Source organism: Panonychus citri, unplaced genomic scaffold, assembly GCF_014898815.1.
Source record: "Panonychus citri isolate SS breed McGregor unplaced genomic scaffold, ASM1489881v1 Contig00074, whole genome shotgun sequence".
Taxonomy (NCBI): Eukaryota; Metazoa; Arthropoda; class Arachnida; order Trombidiformes; family Tetranychidae; genus Panonychus; species Panonychus citri.
Genome location: NW_026515479.1, coordinates 34513 through 53667, shown reverse-complemented (window position 1 = coordinate 53667; position 19155 = coordinate 34513). Strand labels below are relative to the sequence as shown.

Sequence of the window (19155 nt, the reverse complement as noted above, 5' to 3'; positions counted from 1 at the left end):
GAATCGTCAATTCTGAAACCGATTCTGAACCATGAAGACAAAAGTTCCAAATGTTACCTTGCGAATTCAATTGAGTCTCAATTTTTTCAATTTCTCAGCAATTAAATCTTCAACTTGCAACGATGTTTTATTAACAATTCCAATGAAAAAAAGTTCTAATCTTATTTGTAGATTGTTTTCCAAACAAAAAAAAGAAAACACTTCTATTCTGGTTCATTGAAGTTCTCATAAGAAATTACCCTGAATCCATTGGAAAAAAAAGTAAAAAAAAGTAAAGAAATTGAAAGAAAAAGAGTAACATTGTTTATCTTTTTAAACTTTTCCTTTAAAAGGTAAATTATTCTGTTAAAACAATTCAGTGATTAACTTAATTGTTGAGAAAATAATTAACTTCATTTAAAATGCTTCTGTTATGATGGGTTTAAAATTGATTAAAGAAAATTGTTCATTTAATTGTATATAATTTAAATCGATAGATGAAGAAAAACAAAGGAAAAACACATTAGATGAAAAAAAAGGAACAAGAAGAGAAAAAGGTAAATCAAGGAAACGGAACTGATGCTGTCAAAAAGTTTAACAATTAACTGGGATGGCGAATGACAAAACTGACGATAATTAGATTAATGAAAGTGATTAAAAAATCAATTCAAGTGGAAACTGATTTTACAATTAATACTCAAGCTGTAAAGTTAATCACCATCATTTTGGATTATTCATCGATTTCATCAATTATCACAATCAACTCAATGATAATAAGGAAATGAATGGAAACGGAAGTTATCAATTTATAAGCTTAACCATTTAAATCATCACAATTTCATCTCAACTGCCACTTCCCAACACTCCAACCTTAATTTCATCTGATTTCCTATTTCAAGAGAAAAGCTTTTCTCCCAATTATTATTATTATCATTATTACTCCATAATATTAACCATTGAGTGAAAGTCACAATTTCGCCATTCCCATTGCATCTAGAAGCTCTGACGAACGTGAATAGAATCGTAATTGTCGCTTTAGGAAACTTAATCATCGATTGGAAATTCTGACATTTACTTTACTATTCATGGATATTATATAAAATCAACTCAACTGATCCGAGAATTGGATTGACATGAAAATTTTTATCATCATGTTAGATGATTATGATGACGATGAAACAACGATAAGGAAAAATATATATATTTAAATGTGAACAAGTTCACGAATCAATGGTTCGATCAAGTAGTAAAACCAATACAATAATCAAAGCTACTTATCTTAAAGTTTATTGAGAATTCAAAATATATGAGAAAAAAAATTGTTCCATGTTAATATTTACCTTTACTATTCCATGTAAACAATTCATTGAGTATTTTCTTTGTAACTTGTTTGTTTGTTTTTGTAACTTTTTCGAACAGAAAAGTTCAATCTATTCATATGATTCCCTGTTATCTTAAAAGATGGAAACTTACCATGAGTACAACCATGAAGTCCAAGAATTGTTCCTTGTGGGCAAATATCACACTTTGGACCTTTGATACCGGGAATACAAACACATTTACCTGTTGTTTGTTCACAATCACTTCGAACTGAACCAAATTTATTACAGTTACAAGCTAAAGAAAAAGGATAAAATGAGTTGAGGTGGAAGGGAAAAAAGTTCCAAGAAGAAGAGGAAAAGTTTTTTCTTTATTAGAAAATAAATTAACATGATCACAGGGAGAATCAATTCAATTGGAACGAAACGAATCACTGAACAAAAGTATTCATCTTATATTCAGATTTATCATGTTTACCTTTATTGTCAAACTTTGTATCTACAAAGTACCGTTACCTCATTTCTAAGATGAGAAGGTGAACTGAAAAATTTTTCCCGCGAAAATCTAAAAAATTTAGTTGTGTAGTTATCGAGTTCGAGTGAATTGATTAAGATTACAATCACAATTTACTGTTAACTCTAACTGAGAGTGGACAATTTATCTTCATTCACTCATCTTGGTGGAAGAGAATTTGTTAAATAAAACATATTAGTAGTATAAAGGAAGAGGAAATAAAATGTTACCTGATGTTAGATTTTAGTTTGTATCTATTGTAGAGTAAATTGCCAATTACTTGATTGTTGTATCATTTAGAATTGAATAAACAGTGAATTAGTTTAAGTAAAGGTGAGTGCAGGTAATTGAGAGAGAAACAAGTTGGTTGTAAACAAGAATCCAATAAGAGAAATGAAAAGGAGAAGGAAAATGTTTTCTATCAATGGAAATACAACTTTCGAGAAGTTCATCTCTTCCTTTAGACTATTATCCAATTTAGTTCTTCCATCATCTTCCTCAGCATCCTCATTATCATCATGCAATTGGAATTGAAAATAAAATTCTAATTGAAATTGGATAGACTTAAGTCACCTACTTATCCCTCGTTAACTGTTACCTGTTCATCCGAATCATTTAAAATTTAGATCCGTTAATCATGAGCTAATTTCATGGGAAGATGATAAAAAATCCTCTGAAGTTTTCATCATCTCCATTGTGATGCTCTCGATTTATAAGATTTACTTTATTATCGTTTTACAATGGAAAAATTATCAACCTCTGAACTGAAATACCAACTTTTGGTTGTAATCATTTCCTTTTCCTTTACCTGTGGGTTGAAGTTTTCGTTGAATAAAATATGCAACTGAATTTCACAGAATTTAAACATTTCTCCCTGTCTAATACGCTTGATAAATGCTGATTGAGTATTTTGTTTTCTGAAACTTGATTCTTACTGCTGATTAAATACAAACTCAGAGACTGAACCGGAAGTGAAACGAAAATGGATAAACAAAAGGAGAAGATGAAAAAAAATAGATAAGTTGAAGGTCTTAAGTTACATCGGAAATCCGTTGAAATGTTACCATGTAAAAAGTGCTAACTATTTAGTGTTCAACATTTTTATTCTCATGATTAATATCATCTGATATTCAGTTGAAATTTTCAAGTATTGAAACTATTACATGAAAGAGAGAGAGAGAGAGAGAGAGAGAGAGAGGAACTGGGCTTAGAAATGATAATAATCTGAGACAAAGTAAAGGATTTTGGGAATTTATTATAACGGCAAACAAATATCATGTTATAATGATAGAAAACTTTAGTTACCTTAATGATAATTGATTAAATGAATGCTGAGTAATGAATATTATCACAACAAGTTACAGTTTGTTGATTAACGAGACTAAATCAATAAAAGTAAGTGATGCAAGAAAGAGATGAAAACAATGATGATGATGATGATAAAAATAAAGACATCAACAAATATTAAACTAACACGAATCAATTCAACTGGAATATAATCAAGTTATATTATCATGGTTTGTTTTTTTTCTGCTTCATGATTAACTCATATGTGTTCATGTATCTATTCAGTGATTGTGTCAGAACTTTTCATTCATCCAATTTCAAAGATACTCCAATAGCTGTAATACTTACGTAAGCATCCGTCTTGACCTTTGGCCATATGTAATCCCCAGAAATCGGCCTCACATCGGTTACATTTAAGGCCACCAATTCCTGGTTTACATCGACATTGTCGAGTAACCGGATCACAATTAGAACCAATGGAACCTCGACGATTACAGAAACATCGTTCTAATGGAAGAATAAAAGAAAAAGAGAAAGAAAATGTCAGAATTTCCAATGGAAATTTTAATGTAATAGTAATGAAAATTTTTCGAATTTATATTAACTTGAATTCGAAAGTTATTCTTACAGTCTATTTATTCTGTTCATTAGTCTTACATCTTCAGTAAATATTTCTCTGTCAACTTAGAACTTTTTTCTATCTCTTGTTATCATAAAGTCGATCGATTTTGAAATTTCACTTTTTCACCTTTCTTTTTATCCAACTCACCCTTAGGGCATTTACAGAGTGTTACTATTAATGATAACAGATAAGCTTTCGTTATTAAGTATATATCATTTATATTACAAGTTAAGGTATTGAATGAGTGACTAATTTCAGTTAGAACTCAAGGTTACCATGGTTACGTTCTAGTTTCTTCATTATTATTATTTAATAAAGAGAGAAAAAAATTTTCTCTTCTCATGTGGTTTCAATATTTTTTTTTTCATTCTCTTCCTGTTTTCATCTAATTAATATCATCTTGTCAGTTTCGACTGAGACAGAGAAATAGAGAGAAAGTTTTTTAAATAATTTACATGGAGAAAGAGGATTCAAGTTAATCAGATGATGATGATTCTAATCAACTGGACACTTACCTGGACAACCAAGATAATCAGAACCAAGGGCTTGTGTTTGTCCATCAAGGCAACAACCAAATTCACTTGATTCACACTTCATTTTGGTCTCATGATTAGTTCCTGGAGAAGGTGGAAGGAACAAATTAATTAACATTCATGAGATGAATATTTAAATCTTCATGTTGGTAAGTTGATTAAATTGGAGAAAATTTTCATTATTTTACTTTTTCTTGTCTCTCTCTTTGAATTTGCATTAGAAATTTGCTATTATAATTAATAATTTACTATTCTAATCAATTAACAGTCAAATTAACTTCTCTATCCATCTGATTAATGTCAGGATATTCCATGATAATCAAAAGAAAACGAGAGTAAATGTTCAACTTTCGGAAAGTATGATTGACCCATTGACCATTTTTTTCTCATGTCCTTCAATCTAAACGCAATTAGTTGATTGTTATATTAGATATAAAGTTTAGAGATTAGAGTAATTGGAGAAGAAAAAAATTTTTCGTTTTTTTTTTGCTTCTTCATAGTAATAATAAAATCGATTAGCAAAATTATTTCTTCGATTTTTTCGTTCACCAAAAATTCTGACGCTCAGAGGGGAAATTAAAGTTCGTTTTTTCCTGAACTGTCCATACTCGAGCTGCAAACTTATGGTCATTATTAGCTTGACCTTGTTATCTGAAATCATTTCGGTTCCAAATTTTTTTCTCAACCATGTGAAAGGTGACAGCTCATTGAAACTCAATTGGAGTCAATTTAATCACTGATTTAGTTTAGATGAGATATTTTCAATGGTTTATCTCATTCCAAATCCTAATCAATAATATCATCTCTCTCTCTCTCTCTCTCTCTCTCTCTCTCTCTCTCTCTCTCTCTCTCTCTCTTAGCTTTTGTTGTTCATCATTTTGTTGAACAATTTTTCATCATGATCAATTCAGTGTCCAATCCTCCAATCAATTGAGTAGGAAAACTTGATAACAAATATTTCTTATTTCATCATCATCATCATGCTCTCAATTTGATGATAATGATGATCATTATTCTGATTCCTTTATCAGGAGAAAAAAAATCTTAACCACTTTCATTTTATCTTCCTCATTATCATTATCATCATTTTATCTTCATCCTCGATTCTTCTTTATCTAAATCGTTCAGAATCTAATTGGATAATGTTAATCCTTCTTTATGAATCTTATCCCTAATACCTTTCAGATAGCAGATAAGTTTATCATCTTGTACCAATCACTTCATCACAATCATTCATCACTTTTATCATCACAAATTTTCATCATGTTTCACACTCTCAGAGGCAAAAACATTTAACCCAATAAATTTACTGTACCACCAAGACCACCACTGGCCACCATTTTCCACCTTCAACCTCCTCCAACTAACTAATATCATTATCGGAGTTCATTATGGTTCAACTATCTGATAAAATAATCAATAATCATGATGTATACCAACAATAATCCAAAAGTAATCGTCATTCAGTTCAGATAATTTATGAACTTTTATCTCCAATGAAAATCTACATTAGTACTACATCTTTATCAATTCAATTCAATTTCCAATAGTGGACAATAATAGCAAGAGAGAGAGAGAGAGAGATTCAGATACATGAAACTGTAATCACGGAATCTCAATTTTCAGTGGTAATAGAAAATAGAAAAGTTCTAATCATCTTTACAATCTCTGAATCAAATACATGGGATAAAAACAAATAGATATATGAATGAATCAGACCATGAAAATGGTTTAGATAATAGTAATTCATCATAACCACCGGTGGGATAAAAAGGTAAACATTTAGCTGAAGAACAACAATTCAATAGCTGTTGTTATTATTTCATGGAATGAGTTATATTCAGGATGGAAAGCATGATAATAATGATACATTTTCATGAACAATTCAATAGATGAAACAAATTATCATTTAACTTTCGGCTTAAAAATGAGTTGTTTCGTTATCTCTTTTATTTCTCACCCAATTTAATCTGATGGATTGATTGTTATTGTCAGAATTTCAGATTCAAGTTGCATGATTACAATAGAGAGGTCATGAGAATGATGAAATTTCACCCTGAATTTAAAATTCTCTTCTGCAAATGTAACATTATCTCTTATTGTTTTCTATCATTTCAATGGTTCATTGAGTTCTCTGTTTACTCTGTTTTTCTGTGTCAAGAACTTTGAAAACCATTAGAAAGGTGAAATCACATGAATCCGTCTATTATTCAGAATCATGATCATCACCAACGATTTCAATTCCATTCGATACTCAGGAAATATTCAATTGATCCATTTTCTTGTTGGTTTCAACCGCTCAGAGTAAATGGTTAAATGTATTACATGAAATCTACATGATTATATATTAATTCAATGAATATTTCCATCAGTTTGATGGACACAAAAGTTAATTAAATAATAGCTGGAAAATTGACAAAATTAAATTGGTTGATATTTTGATCGTTTAATCTGGTAAAAAGTTGATCGTCTATCATGAAATGAATTACTAATTTCCCATCAATGATGTTATTCATTCATGGACATGAGAGAGAAGTGGGATTCTCATGAATAATATGTTAATCTTTATTTACATATATAACTTTTAATTCATCTATTCAATCATCCTCATCATGATCAAAGCCTCAGGGGAAAATTCAATTTACATTCAACTATAAAGTTATATATATACTTTATCATATTCATTATGTTATCATATCCTCCCCCTGAAAATTTTGAGTTACTCTTTTCCTTTTCCTGTTCTCAAATCTCAAATCTACTTCATCGTCCTACTTCCGGATCTTGTCTACTGGTTAACTTCCGCTTCTCTCTCTCTCTCTCTCTCCTTTTACTCCTTCAAAGGTATTAGATAAGATTATTCTTAAAGAGATTGTAGTAAAAGTTCATCATGATGTTGAATTTTTATCATGAGATTCCATTAATTTCCTGAATGATTTCAAAGAGGGAGGGAGAGAGAGAGAGAGTCAATTATTGTCTGTATAACGGAAGAACGGAACAAAAATCTGAATTCGAGATTAAATCATGATCATGAATTTCAAGAGTCCATGGTGAATATTAGATGAAAACCAATTGATAAATTACTTTCTCATAATCTTGCATCTATCAACTTTTATTTCACTTTGATTATCAGATGATAAATTGCAAGAGGAGAAAAAAATTCATCAGATTCAGATAAGTTCATCCTTCATCATCAGGAAACACGATAAAACTATGAGCATATCAATTCAGGTAACAGGAAAATATTATTCAGACTCAGAATAATGATGAAATATATAAAGTAAAAGCAATTCAGTTTTTTTTCTGATTTCTACTTCTTGTTGCATATTTTTTATTCATTATCATCATGATGCTTCTGGAGATGATCATCATCTTATCATGTATTATGTTTTCCACTCCCTCCACTGTATATGTATACACATGTAACTGTAAATTCTGTTCATGATTTGTTCCGTTCTTCAGAATCAGCTTAGTACATTTTGCTTTCTTCACTTACAATTCAACGATAATCTTAATGGATTCAAGATTGAATTTTATCTACATCTTTTTATCTGACAGATAAATGATGAATATCATGGAAGAATATCTATAATATAATATTGAACAAAACGATTGGATTCATGAAGGAGAAAAAAAAATGAATTGAAAGAACATGGAAAAGGTGTTCAACTAGATTTACAGGGGAAGAAATAAAAAAGAATAAGAAAAAAATAATAAAATTCCAGGTAAAAAGATGAAGATAAAAAAATAGAATCCAAGTTAAATACTCTTTGAGTATTTGACTTTTTTTTTCCTCTTCTTCTCATGTATTATATGAATATGAGTGTTATTATTATCTCCTCATGCTGTCTGATGCAGTTTCAAAAGTGGGTGGTTATTGGTTATCATCATCACCATCATCATGATGATATCATGAAGGTTCAAGAGATAAAATCAGGAGAAAAAAGTTCTAAATCGAGAATAAAAAAAACAAAGAAGATGTTATAAAAAAAGGTTATAGATATTGGGAGGAAAAGTGAAAGTTATTGAGAGATGATGATGATTATTTTCATGGTGATGATGGTGAACTTATATGTAGTCTGAGAATCAGAACTATCGGAGTAAAGTTGAAAATGGAAAGGTGTGTTTGCCCTGGGGCAGTGAAATTCTGATTTACTTCAAGTGTTTTTCTCCCGAGTGGAGAAAACAATTCCAATAGGATTCCAATCAACTCCCAGTTCTCAAATGAAATGAGATAATATATTTTAGAATTTATTCTTTATTCTTTATTCTCTTGAATAAAAAAAATTCTCTTTCTTGTTCTTCTCCAGCATCCTCATCATCTTTTCATATCATAACATATATACCGTTAATATCTCTTGATGAACTCTAACAACTTGGAATAGTTAATTTGGTTAATTCTTTGTTATTATTTATTTACTCAAATTGATTCCGAATATTGTAATCTTAGCATTTGGAATTTAAATTCTGTTAGAAATATTTCCGCATGAAAATGATGAATGAATTCAATGAGAATTTATTATGAAAATTATCGTATTTATCTCATGATAAGTTACTCAATTAATATGATGAGAGAGAAAAAGTTTTCATTTTCTAAAATGAATCAATTATCATGAACATTTCGAGATTCGGTTGATTATCATGAACGAAAGTTTTTCTTATTATAAATTGTAAGATTATTATAATGACTTACCATTAGAATTGGTTAACAATTTATTATCATCAGTATTTAACTGACTGGAAACGGAAGTTGATTGTTGCTCACAAAATTTATCATCAACAATTGAAATATCTTTCTGTTGGTTACATGATTCCCGTTTCATTTGACATTCATTATCATAATATTGTCCATCAGAACCGCAGATTGATTCATGAAGAGAAGAGACAAAAATAAGTCTCCGATCATTTTCAAAAGCAGCGGAACCGGAAAGAGGAAGAGATGAAAGTGATGATTCATCAAAAGGATCACCTGGTAAGGGTGGGGACGATTGGAATGGCTCAGCATCACAGTGAAAGGAGCAATGGCAATATGGATAATCAGATGAATTATATTGACATGAAGCACCGAAAAGGCATAAAAGGTTATCACATGTTGTTATTAAGGTCACTTTAGGATCGCTTGTTATTTGGTTGGGATGATGGTCATTCGTTGATTGTGGTTGTTTGTGGGAGTGATGATGACGATTATGATGGTGATGATGTTGATGATGATGATGCTGGTTCGAGGTTGAAGTTTGATATGATTCTAATTGCGAGTCAATATTATCTAAATCATTGGTTCCAATTGAATCAGCACCTTTTGAATTCACAACCTGATCATGATTATCGTGATTATTTTTGGCACGATTGGCAGAATTAAGTAAATCATTGATATCATTTGAGTTTTGATTGACAATTGATGAAGATGGTGAAGTTATCGGATCAATGGTAATGGTGGAAGTTGTGATTAAACTAATCATCATTTGATCACATGTACCAAAATATAATTGTGATAATTTAAATTGCTTGCGACAAGATGATTGTCTTAATTCACATTGATTAGCATAGGTAATACCATCATCTCCACAAACTGGTTCAATTGGTTCAATTTGACAATTAAATTGATTGCAATCACAAGATTGACCTTCAAGGCATTTACCAGGTTCATCAACGGTTTTGCAATCAACTGATTTGCATAAACTGGAAACTGTTAGTATAGTTTTTTTTTGTTCATTCATCGCCATCATGTTTAAAAGTAAATACAATTTACAGTTAATGTCAATTTAATAACAGTCAAAGACTAAATAATGATGATGATTAACTTTTTGGGCAAATAGGAAGTTCAATTGCTAAAGGATTGAGGAAAACATCATTATGACAACTTTGGGATGAGATGGTGGAGAAAAAAATTGTTTGAATTAATTTCAACAATCAAATAGTAATTACTTTCTACAATTTAGATAATGATGGAAACAATTTACCTCTGTGATCACAATTTAATTGAAATTCTAATCATCATTTTATAGCTACGAGTTTCCATTGCTATTCATATGTAATTATAACTAAATCAAAGGTAAGAAATTAATAATTTCATCATCTAATTGATTTCGATTTATTAATAGCTTCAATTTAATTGGGACGAAATTAGAGAGAGAAAAGTTTGAGATGTTAAATCGTCAACATTATTTATTAATTAACTGTAACGTGATTAAAATAAATTTGAGGTTGAAAAGAGTTGTAATTGGAAATTTAATTGTTGACAATTACTTGATCATCTTTGTGTTTTATCAACCAGATCAATCCTTTTGTTTGTATTAATATACATGGATTAGTTAATCAGGCTTATCTCCGCGCAAATTAAACTAACCTAATCATGTTAATTATCATCGTCATGATCAACAATTTAGTTATATCAGAGTTAATAATCATTTCTATGAATTATTATTATATATAAGTTTTACTTTTCGAGGAAATCAGATAAGGTTGAATCCAAGCTGAACTCAATCCTTTGGATTCATTATTGTAGCATATTCATTATGAACAAAATGGTTCTGTCTCCATGATCATGGTGATTATCATGATGATGAGCTTGTTTCAGATAATGTTCATGTTGTTGTTGTTGTTGTTTTTGTAATTCTTGTTGTAGATGGTAAAGATAAAGATGAAGATGAAGTTGAGAAACAACAACAACTCCTACTACTGAGAAAAGAGCAACGAGAAAGTGAAAAGGAAAAGGAGGAAGATTGGAAGAGGAAGATGATGATGATGATAATGATAATAATAGTAAATCTTTCCCATGTTAGCCCCAAATAAAGTTGAGAGTAACATTGAACTTGGAAGATTTAACTCAGAACTTTTTTCTTGCTCGTTTATTCAGAAAACTCTTATCGTTTTTTTTTTGAAAAAAAATCTTCATTTATTAGGAATCATCATCATCATGTCAGAATTGTTTTAAGTCAAAACAAAGATGATGAAGATAATAATACTAATAATAGATTTGATCATCATCATCATCAGCATCCGATATGAAACAATAGGCACCATGAACAAAGATAAGTCAATGGAAACAATTGAACTTTTAATGAATCCACTTTTTTCATACTCGATTATCATGATGATGATCATCATTTGTTCAACATTATAATAGACATTTGAAGGCTCAACTTAATTGTCATCAGGTTGATCTATTAATAGGGATAATCATGATTACCAAGATGAGAAAGAAAAACTTTGGAGAAACAAAAGTTTCTCGAAAGAAAAGTTCTAATAAAAGTTTAATTCGATAAAGAAAACGATCAATTTACTTATCGTGATAATTTCTCATCATTAATAATTTGATTGTAATTCTTATTTAAATTGTTCAATAATCTGAAAGGATCCGAAAAATTTATTCCACTATTAATATTACAATTAAAAATAGAACTCGAAACAAAAGTTTAATTGTTTTCTCTTCTAAATCCATTTAATCTCATTTTCCTATTACAAAGTTAATTAATTCTGCAAAATGAGTTAATTGTGAATCATTTTTATCTGACACAACTAATTAAATAATTGTTACTATTGATTAGAATCAAATTAACTTATTAGACTAATTGAATAAGTATTAGGATGAGAATTAAGTTTCCAACAAGTAAATCATATCAAAAGCTTGATTGTTACTTTGATTGTTGTTGTTGTTGCGAATGTGAATTAATTGTCAATACTGTAAATATTATTATCATCATCATATAGCTTCAAGCTAATTTCAGATAATTGTAATTGTTAATTAGCATCATATGAGAATTACAATTAATATTATTATCATAATGATAAACAATATTCAAATATCACTTGGAGGTCTTAATGACAAGTGTATGGTGAATTTAATATTAACTAATGAATCCGATGATTTATCATTGATTATCATTATCAGAATGAAGGAAAAGTGTCAATTGTGATAATAATAATTATCATCATCATCATCATTAGCTGATTGTGATTAGTTAATACAGATAATGATAATTATATCATGAGCTTTTTCTCATTGAAACATGAATAATAATCAACATTCATGTTAATGTTTACTTTTGATCAATCGAATCACTAATTATTATTATCATCAACATGATCATGATGATCATGATGATTATATAAGAGAGAGAGAGAGAGAAAAAAAAAATTGTGATTAAGTCTTGTAATTGGTTGATTGTTAATGATGATTAAGGTGAAAGTGTCATTAAGGTGATGAGTTGAGTGGATTGAGGATATTGATTGATTTTAGGAATTGTATCTAATTTAATGATTCACATGGTGGGTTAAAGGGAAAGGGAAGGGAGGGAAAAAAAGTTCCATCAGATTAATGATTACGTGATTACTTACTACAAGAACCATGATGGACAATGGTCAAGTTAATTTTCTGGAGACATGAGGCCATCTGTAATTCACATTCACTCTCATAGTTACGGCCATTTGACCCACAAACGGGATTATCGTCACGAATACAAACTTTTGGACAAACACATTGAGGTTTACTGGTTTCCGGGTCAATCTCACAAACAGCATAATGGGAACAGGTTAAATTTGAACAGGTATCTGGATTAAAGGATTAAGACATTGAGAGAGAAGTTGATTAATTTTCCTTTTAGCAAAATCTTTTTCCTGTTTCTTGAGATAATGTCAAAGGAATTGGGGGAAATTTGAATGCAATCATTTGCATCTAAATGGATACGATAACATGACACGAAACATTGGACATTTAGTTACTCTCGATTCCAATTCTGTAGTATTATCTTTCAATTCATTGCTGGTCAGTTTTCCTATTGCGTGACCAGTGGAAAGTTTTTTTCTTTTGTTAATTAAATTGAAATATCCCCTCAAGTTGAATAAATATACATGCGAATTGAAATCTGATTCTGATTTTTCATTTACAATGTTGAAGGAAAATTTAGAAAATTATTCGTAATCAACTTCGTAAAGGGAGTTGGTGATAATAATAAAAAAGTTCTCGAAATAATAATCATCATGATAATAGATAGAAAAGGAATAATCATGATTCTGGTCGATTCATGGAAATGAACAGAGAGAGAAAAAAAAAAGTTACCATAGAAATCATATCAACCATAATTATCGCATCAGTTGCTTTTCGAAATATTTTTTCATCTCATCATTTCCTTTTCCTTTTTTTTCTTCTTCTTCACTCTCATGACAAAGATCACCTTTTGTTGTTTAGGTTACCTTATTATTACCTTGTATTAGTTATTCATAAGTGAAAAGAGGAAGAAAAGTTGAGAGAATAAAAATTCATATTGAATTTCATGATAACCCTCTTGTTTCATATTTTCTATTCCTTTTCATGAGATCTTTTATCTTTTTCTGTTTCTTTCAACGATCATCATCATCATTTATTCACTTTGCATGTTACCTTGTCAGAGAAAGAGGAAGATAAATCCAAATCTCTGAGTTTTTTACTCTGACAAAAAAAAGTTCTGATTCTCATGAAGTTTTAGATTCTTTCTTCATGATTGACAGGGTAAAATTTTGACGTTGAAATGTTAACAGAGTAGATTTTGTGAAAGATGAGGATGATTCAGTGTGAGTAGATTGTCTCATGTAAGATGGAATTGAAATGATATGAAATGTTGGATGAAAAAAGAAACAAAAATCAGGAAAAAAAATGGAAACAATAATAATCATGATAACTCTGAATTTCCATGGGATTTGAATGTCAAACGCCCAAAACGAGACCGATTGTAACATTTATGAATGAATTTTTGATTCATGATCATCACAACTGTAATCAAAATATACATGAAAATAAATTAATAGTCTTCGTGACTTTCAAGGATAATCATAAAAATCATGTCCAGAAGTTGAAATGGTCAATTCTGGACAACGAGCATTTCAAAAAAGTTCATTTTTAATCATAAAACCAAAATTCATCAATCTCTAACAACCAGAGTCCAATTAATCAGCTTCAATTGACTGATCTGATTCAAGGAAATCATGAAAAGTCATCATTATCATTACATTCATGATGAATACACACACCTTTCAATTCAGAGTCACCATGATATAAGATATATAATATGATACAAAAGCATTCATACTCAACTATCACTTTCAACCATGATAATTTCAACCTGATTCATTGTAATTCATAATTCAACAATACAAATGAAAGAATGGTATTCAAGTATTTAGGTTACGATTCTTTCATTCATTCATCATCATGAATTCATCATGTTTCAAGATACAAACACTTGAAAGGTTGTATAACATTTTGTTGAGAGGAAGCTAAACTTTTCCTACATCACCACTACCACCATCCTCATCCTCATTATCCTCATCATGTTTATCACCACCTACACCATGGTTATGATAATCATTCAGCAAGTTCTGATACACTAATTGTAGATTTATACAAATATAAAGTCATCTAAAGACATTGACATTAAACTTTGACCTGTGTAAACATTTATCTTCAGCTAATGACAATCATGATTGGGATGAAATGCTGAAAGTTATGAATAAATTTTGGCAGGAAAAAAAGTTCTTACAATGTCATCAAAGTATTCATAGCATGGTGATAAAATATATGAAAATGTACCTTCAGTCAATATCATTACACAAAATAAGAGATAAAATCAGCTATCATCATGATAATAAAAGTTATCTAATTATTATTGGAATTTTCATTCACTGTAATTACCTTTTTGTTATCAATTTGATTGGAATCAATTTAAAACCGATTCCTTGAAAATTTTCAATTTCTTTTCTCATGTAATCATGAAATGAGATAATTTTTCTCTGTGGAAAATCAAAACAATATCATTAGAGACACTGGAGATTCTGGTGATGAATATTGAACTGTTGAAAATGAACACAATCTAATCTTAAATCTGATTGAATTAAAATCAAGATGAAACTCAACAATTGAGTGATTGTTAAATTGACAGTTTTAGACGATATCAGAATAAGAATGACTAAATTGTTTTCCAATTACTGATTAGATTATCTCAAATTACCTGAACCATTATCATCGAAATCAATCTAATCAACAAGACAAATTGATTGTAATCATTTTGATTGTCAAAAATTAGGTGAAAAAAATCAAGGATAAAATCAAATTGAGTAATCAAGTTAATTGGAAACGTTCAAACTGATTAGACTAACCCAGGCAAGGAAAAAAAAACAATCAACTTTGAGACCAACAAGTTGTTTTCTTACTCATGATATTATCCAGGATCAGAATTTTTTTCCATGGAAAAAACTGAACTTGAAACTTTTCTCCTGAAAAAAAAGTTCAAGTATTTCAACAACCATCAGGGGATAGACACTTGAAGGACATCTCAAGGTTTGAAACTCTCAATGATGAGCAAATAAAACAGCCTTGTATTCATAATATCAGCTGATTGTTATACTTGATACTCACAACTTTTAGCAACAATCAAGGTTAAGATTAATTCCCTGTAATAATATTTTTCATGGTACGAAACAAGGTTAACTTTAAATGAATAGTTTGAAAATGTTCAAGATAATAACACAATCTTTGCATGTGAATATCATGAATGTAAAAAAAAGCGATAAGATAATCATTCATGGTGATGATGATTATCTTGAAACAGCTCCAAGGCTTCATGATTGTTCATGTTGATTGTGTTTATTTATTTCATAATCTATTCGATTATATTTGTAGTGTTTGTAAGAAATTGAAGCGATAAGAAAATAAAGAATAATATTAGTTTACATGAGAGAAAGAGACAACAACATGACTACAGAACTTACTCTCGAACTCCCAGTTCCAACATTTTTCAAAGTAATATCAACATAGAAAAAAAACTAATATAATTCAACGAAAGTGATAATATCTCATGGGTCCTATTCATTTCCATTATAATTTGTCCTTTAGTCTTTTCGTTATCATTATTATCATGCGAATGTCTTTCTCTGTCTAATCAAGAAAAACGAAGAGCAAGAGAGAGAGAGAGAGAGAGAGAGAGAGAGAGAGAGAGAGAGTTCTAACCTTTAACTCTGTTTGAGAAGAAAAATCCTACTCTAGATTATTCATTTTCTCTACTCAGTTTCAATTCCATTCAGAAAGATTCACAAATCATGCGAAAGTTTTTGCAGGCAGTAAAGAGAGAGAGAGAGAAGAAAACTTTTTATTTCCTGAAAGATAAATCTCAGAACTTGGATGAATCAAGGAAAGAAACATTTTATCTACTTCATGCCAGCATTTGAATGTTGAAGACAAATCTCTTGACCACTGCAAATGGTCAAGAGATTTGAAAAGTTTCATCCAATACTTACGACATGGTCCTTCATATCTTGTGGTAATGTAACGTTTCTCTGTACACGAGGCAGTGGTCAGTGAACATTGACTTGTATAAGTGATTCCATCTGACCCACAAACACTTGACCCTGAGTCTTCACAGTAAGGGCATTGGCATAGATTGACATTGGTACTTTCATGGTGTTGATTGGAATCATCTGAGTTGGTTGGTTTAACAGGAGAACCGGTTGAATCATCTTTATACCTTTTCCATAAAGTTAAAGGTGACCCTTTAGGATTATTTTCACCTTCAAAAGTTGGCGGTATACAAACCGATCCATAATTACAGACGACATTGGCACAAGGGTCAATTGATGATCTATCGATTGGACTTACACAATGACCTCGGTGTTTAATTGAAATATCTAAATTGTTAAGGCACGATGAACGTTCAATATCACATTCAGAGAAATAGGTTTTATTATCAGAACCACAGATAATTTCTTGATTCATATCATGGGCTGAACAAACTCTACAGGTACAAAGAGGTGTCCCAGTAGTGTCGATGATACAATGTTGACGAAATGAGCACCTTAATGATTCACAAGGACCTTAAATTGAAATAAAAAGAGAAAGAAAAATTAACAATTAACTCAACTCAAATCAATTGGAAACAAAAAATGAGACACAAACATTAACCCAATTGATTGATTGTCACATGAAAAATGATAAACCCAAACCCGAATGATAAAAAAAAACTCTTGAATCTTAATCATCAGTGATAATTGTAATCAGGATCAATTGTCCAGGTTGATATTGAATCGATAAAGAAAAGCAATATTATACTGATGAAGATAACGGTAAATATAATGATAACAATAACAATGAAGCTTCATGATTATAATGAAAATAGCCAATGACCACTAAAAGATTTGACAGTTTTATGATAACTCTAATCAGTAAGGCAAAAATAAAGGTACTTGACCAATGGTACTTAAGTTTAACATTCAGATCATGATGCTGAAGATGATGATGATAATATTATTTCAAATATTATCGTTATCATCAAGGTAATCATACTTATCTCATGTTGTTATTATCACCATCACCTTGGTGAGTTAACTAAATAACTGAGATACAATACAATTTGGATGATAATGATTAATACTTGAAGATTAAATTGAGATTAAATTTACCATTTTATCCTCTTTGTCTAGTTTTTTTTTATGATAAGAATCATCATCAACTGATTAATTAATTCAACTGAATTACAATAATCTCGAGCTACAATATTAAACTGTAACTTTTTGCTTCGTAACAATGTTTCATATTTACAGATCAACATCAACTGTCAACTTAATCATTATCAGAATTAAACATCAACAATTTATTCAATGATTTATCTGCTCATCTTTACACGAGAAAATCTTCACCATGATGATGATGATGATGAGAGTCATGATTGTGAGTTCTCTCAGCAAATGAAGTAATATTAATATGAAACATTAGATTATCATGGAAAAGAAAATTTTTTTTCCCTTCTTCCAACTTGAAGTTATGTTCAATTACTATCATAATTTCATCATGTTGTTAGATAACTTCTTCATCTTCTCCTGTTTTCTGAACATCTTTAACCTGATAATTCATGAGACATTGATTTCTCAGGATGTGTCATAATATTTATCGATTTTGTCTTGAGCAAGTTGGCAAAAAGATGATAAGGTAAATGTTATAGTAAATCAGGATAAATTTCACATTTCATGGTGAAAAATTTTTCTCTTCCACCCTTGATGATAAAACTTCATCTTCATCTTTAAATTTGGTGACTATCAACTTCACACCCTCATTAAAGAGTAACCAACAACAATATCCAGGTTCTAATTCTTGATTTTTCTTCATCATCTACATGGTAATCATGAGATATTGATCTGAAAATATGATCATCATCATAACTAAACAAGAATAATAAAAGTTGAATGAAATAAATTCATTGGAAGATAAAATAACCTGATAAGATACCAGATAACTTTCATGGTGGTAAATGTTGGTAATGATCATGAAGATAATGATGATAAATATTAGGAAAAGAATAACTTTTTTATCTTCTTCATATTTTCTGGTACCCTGAGGCGATTCTCTTACTATCTGGGAGCTTTTCCCTCTCTCATTCTAGAAGATCAAAGTAACATCATGTTCATCATGATTCTGTTATCATTAAATTTATCTTCAACTTTCTTGGTATAATAATAATAATCTCGCTTGTGAGTATCCAGATGAATGTTATTATTAGTCACTTCTTTAGTTAAAGTCTAGAATTTATTTATTCTTTCCTTGATATTTACTCACTCGATGGATTATGTTCACTTTCGATATCATAGAAAAACAGATAAATAGGCTGAAAAAAAGTTCTATTACTTATTTGAATTGGAATTGAAAAGCTCATCTGATATTGAAATTTTGAGCCTTGATTATTATTTACATTTTTCGGTTCGAAGATATCATTGATATTGTTATTCTTATTATCATTTTCATGTAAATGACCATTAGAATGAGATCATGAATTGAGTAAAAATTTTAGAACTTTTGATATTAAGAAGTTAGAATCGAGAGAATCAACTTTTCAATGAGGTTTCATATTGAAACTCAATAGCTTCATCAATATTTCTCAGACTCTT

At 29.8% G+C, this 19155-nt stretch overlaps 1 protein-coding gene across 1 annotated transcript in view; it reads right to left on the bottom strand.

The window, feature by feature from the left end:
• Positions 1 to 152: 152 nt before the first annotated feature.
• LOC128386734 (agrin-like) overlaps positions 153 to 19155 on the bottom strand; it is a 29371-nt gene continuing 10368 nt past the window's right edge. The window contains exons 3-8 of the mRNA XM_053345807.1: positions 16519 to 17091; positions 12589 to 12801; positions 8945 to 9937; positions 4237 to 4338; positions 3448 to 3606; positions 153 to 1596 (exon numbers count right to left, since the gene is read on the bottom strand). Coding sequence (XP_053201782.1) covers positions 1343 to 1596; positions 3448 to 3606; positions 4237 to 4338; positions 8945 to 9937; positions 12589 to 12801; positions 16519 to 17091 — 2294 coding nt within the window. The 3' untranslated portion in view covers positions 153 to 1342. The remainder of the gene's footprint in view (positions 1597 to 3447; positions 3607 to 4236; positions 4339 to 8944; positions 9938 to 12588; positions 12802 to 16518; positions 17092 to 19155) is intronic.